The sequence below is a fragment of the Callorhinus ursinus genome, unplaced genomic scaffold (genome assembly GCF_003265705.2).
Source record: "Callorhinus ursinus isolate GAN/ISIS: 27379988/994484 unplaced genomic scaffold, GSC_fseal_2.0 scaffold4, whole genome shotgun sequence".
NCBI lineage: Eukaryota > Metazoa > Chordata > Mammalia > Carnivora > Otariidae > Callorhinus > Callorhinus ursinus.
In genome coordinates this window covers 40,840,245-40,843,689 of record NW_027397066.1, presented here as the reverse complement: position 1 = coordinate 40,843,689, position 3,445 = coordinate 40,840,245, and the positions used below count along the sequence as shown (strand labels likewise).

Sequence of the window (3,445 nt, the reverse complement as noted above, 5' to 3'; positions counted from 1 at the left end):
TGATTGAAAACTATTCATTCACAACTCTTACTGAAGTATTCATACTCTCTATCTCATTTATTCCATCAATCAAGAGATAATAAAAATATCACCAAGGATAGAGTGTTCATGGAAATTTTTTATCTTAAATAAGGATCTTTGTACTTGAAAAAATTTTTAAATGGCTGGAGATAATAAGAAATATGCTATTTTATGATTAGAGAAAACCAACCCATCGTGAACATTTATACAGACTTTTCTCATTTATAAAGCATTTTTATGCCTGAAAGAACCTTAAGCTAGTATTTTTGTCCTGCCCAGGTTATGCATAAGGAAACTGGGACTCCAAAATGGTAAGTGACTCATCCACAGTCTTACATGTATTAGGAACTTACTCCAAGTCTCAAAGCAGCTCCTCTGATTACAAATACCAAGCCCTCTTCTTAGCTGAGAAGCCTGAGATTGAGTGAAACCTTATACATTCCATCCTCTGCCCACACTGCCAAGAAAAATTACACACCACTCTTAGATAACAAGGGTGGGATCCTGTTAAGAAGAAAGATACCCAGGGACACCTAGTTGGCTCAGTCAATTAAGTGTCTACCTTCAGCGCAGGTCACAATCCCAGGGTCGTGAGCACTGGGCTCCTTGCTCAGCGGGAAGCCTACTTCTCCCTTCGCCTGCCGCTCCCCCTGCTTGTGCTCTTTTTCTCTCTGACAAATAAATAAATAAATAAAATCTTGTAAAAAAAAAAAAAAAGAAGTCTTCCTGTCTGTGCCAGCGCAGCACGTGGTGCACGCTAATCGACTGTGATGCCCCGGCTGTGCCCTCAGGATGACCGAGTGGGAGACAGCTGCACCTGCAGTGGCGGAGACCGCTGACATCAAGCTCTTTGGGAAATGGAGCACCGATGACGTTCAGATCAATGACATTTCCTTGCAGGATTACATTGCAGTGAAGGAGAAGTATGCCAAGTACCTGCCTCACAGTGCAGGGCAATATGCGGCCAAGAGCTTCCAGAAGGCACAGTGCCCCATTGTCGAGCGTCTCACCAACTCGATGATGATGCATGGTCGTAACAATGGCAAGAAACTCATGACCGTGCGCATTGTCAAGCATGCCTTCGAGATCATCTATCTGCTCACTGGTGAGAACCCCCTGCAGGTCCTGGTGAATGCAATTATTAACAGCGGTCCCCGGGAGGATTCAACCTGCATTGGGCGAGCCGGAACACTGAGGCGTCAGGCTGTCGACGTGTCCCCCCTGCGCCGTGTGAATCGGGCCATCTTGTTGCTGTGCACAGATGCCCGTGAGGCCGCCTTCCGGAACAACAAGACCATTGCCGAGTCCTAGCAGATGAGCTCATCAATGCAGCCAAGGGCTCTTCCAATTCCTATGCTATCAAGAAGAAGGACGAGCTGGAACGTGTGGCCAAGTCCAACCGCTGATCACCTGGCTGTGGCTTCAATAAACCTGTCTGCCTTCCGGGCAGCCTCACCAAAAAACAAAAAACAAAAAACAAAAAACAAAAAAAAAAGAAGAAGAAGAGGAAGTAAGATACCCAAATAGAAGCATGTAGTACAAATGAATCTCTAGGTAATTCTGGTAAGCAATTATACTTAAAAAGGCTGCCTTGAGCAACACTGGACTGTTAAACAGCCACCAACTTGCTTTTTAGAAATCATGTACCGGGGGAAATTTTCATGAAATTTTCAAATAAACAAAAGAGTCAAACTTAACAAGCAGATTCTTTTCCTTTGTTTAGGTTCAACCTGGGTTTACATTTCTGCATTGTTCTGTAATACTTTAATTTACTTGGTGTTGTTTTCATTTTATAGTTCAAAGGGTAACACATATTTGAAACACACAATATGTAAAACAAAGATAAAAATGGTCTTAGAGGGATTTTTTAATGCTTATTATAACATAAAAGAAGGCATGAATAAATGAAAGCACCAAACATGTTCCTGGATGGGAAGACAATATTGTTAAGAAGTCAATTCTCCTGGGGCTCCTGGGTGGCTCAGTTGGTTAAGCGTCTGCCTTCAGCTCAGGTCATGATCCCAGGGCCCTGAGATCGAGTCCCACATCGGGCTCCCTGCTCAGCGGGGAGCCTGCTTCTCCCTCTCCCTCAGCCTGCTGCTCCTTCTGCTTGTGCTCTCTCTCTCTATCTCTGTCTCTCTCTCTCAAATAAATAAGTAAAACCTTTTTAAAAAAAAAAGAAGTCAATTCTCACTAAATTAATGTACAAATTTAGTGTAATTTCCGTTGAAATTTCGACAGGATTTATTTTTGTCAAAAGAATTCTATAGTTTCTATCATTCAGGATTAAGTTGAGTTCTGAATAACAGAAAGTCCAAAATAACAGTGGGAAAAACAAAATTAAAAAAATAAAAACTTATTTCTCTCTCAAGTAAGCATAGTCCAGAAGTGAATGGCGTAGGGCTGGAATAGCTCCTCTTGTCTCTGAGAACGTGTCTCCTCTCATCTTCCAGCCCTGCCACTCCCAGACATGGCTTCCACTGCTGAGCCATGCTGTCTGCTCAAGCGCCAACAATGATGTCTGCATGGGGAAAAGGGAAAGGGAGGGGACAAGGACATGCTCCTTTCCTTAAGGAACTCCTCCCAGAGGCTGAACACACCACTTGCACTTATAATCCATTGGCCAGATATCGATCACATAGCCACACTCCGCTTCCAGGGAGATCTGGAAATGTAGTCACTATACTGGGCCGCTGCACTCACCTAAACACTGAGAGATTCAACTGCATAAAAGAAGGTGAGAATGGGTTTTGAAGGACCACTAGCCATGTTTAACACATCATTTGCCCTCTAGACATTAAAGAGCTACAACTATTCAAGTATATTCATACCTACTGTAGAATAAAGCAACAGAGAAGTGGATCAGAATATAAAGCACAAGAGTAGGTAAGAATCTAGTACATGACAAAAAGGGACGGCTGAAATTATAATCTTGGATTGGAGAAAGACTTTAAAGTACATCAGTATCAGAAACAATGAAATACTGCTAGATTTGACTGTATAAAAGCTAATGCAAGATTTCAGTATGCAAAAAAGGGCCATAAAATAAAACAAAACAAAACAGAGAGGGGGAAAAAAAAAACAACATATGAGCTGGAAAAAAAAGGGTAACTACTTCTAATATTTAAAGAGCCCTTTAAAATTAGTGATGCCAGACCTCCACTTCCAGCTAGGATGAAGTAACAAAAAATAGGTTTATTCACCTACATGAAACAACTAAAGACCTGACAGATCTATGACACAACAGTTTTCCATTGTACATTTGTGCATCATGTAACAAAGGACAGTGATCCTTGGGGGACAAGAAACATACAAGGGAAGCCTGAAGTTTGCCTCAGATCACTCCCTTGGTAGAGTTTCCGGACTGCAGCAGGATCAGGGGAAAACCAAGGGGAGCCCAGCAGATTCCTGGGTGAAGGAGACA

General features: G+C 42.4%; 1 protein-coding gene across 1 annotated transcript; it reads left to right on the top strand.

The window, feature by feature from the left end:
- The first annotated feature begins 747 nt into the window (after nt 1-747).
- On the top strand, nt 748-1,436 carry LOC141372600 (small ribosomal subunit protein uS7-like). Its single transcript, XM_073891656.1, has one exon. It carries the CDS (start codon nt 814-816, stop codon nt 1,330-1,332), a length of 519 nt encoding a protein of 172 aa, XP_073747757.1. The 5' UTR covers nt 748-813; the 3' UTR covers nt 1,333-1,436.
- The last annotated feature ends 2,009 nt before the right edge of the window (nt 1,437-3,445 follow it).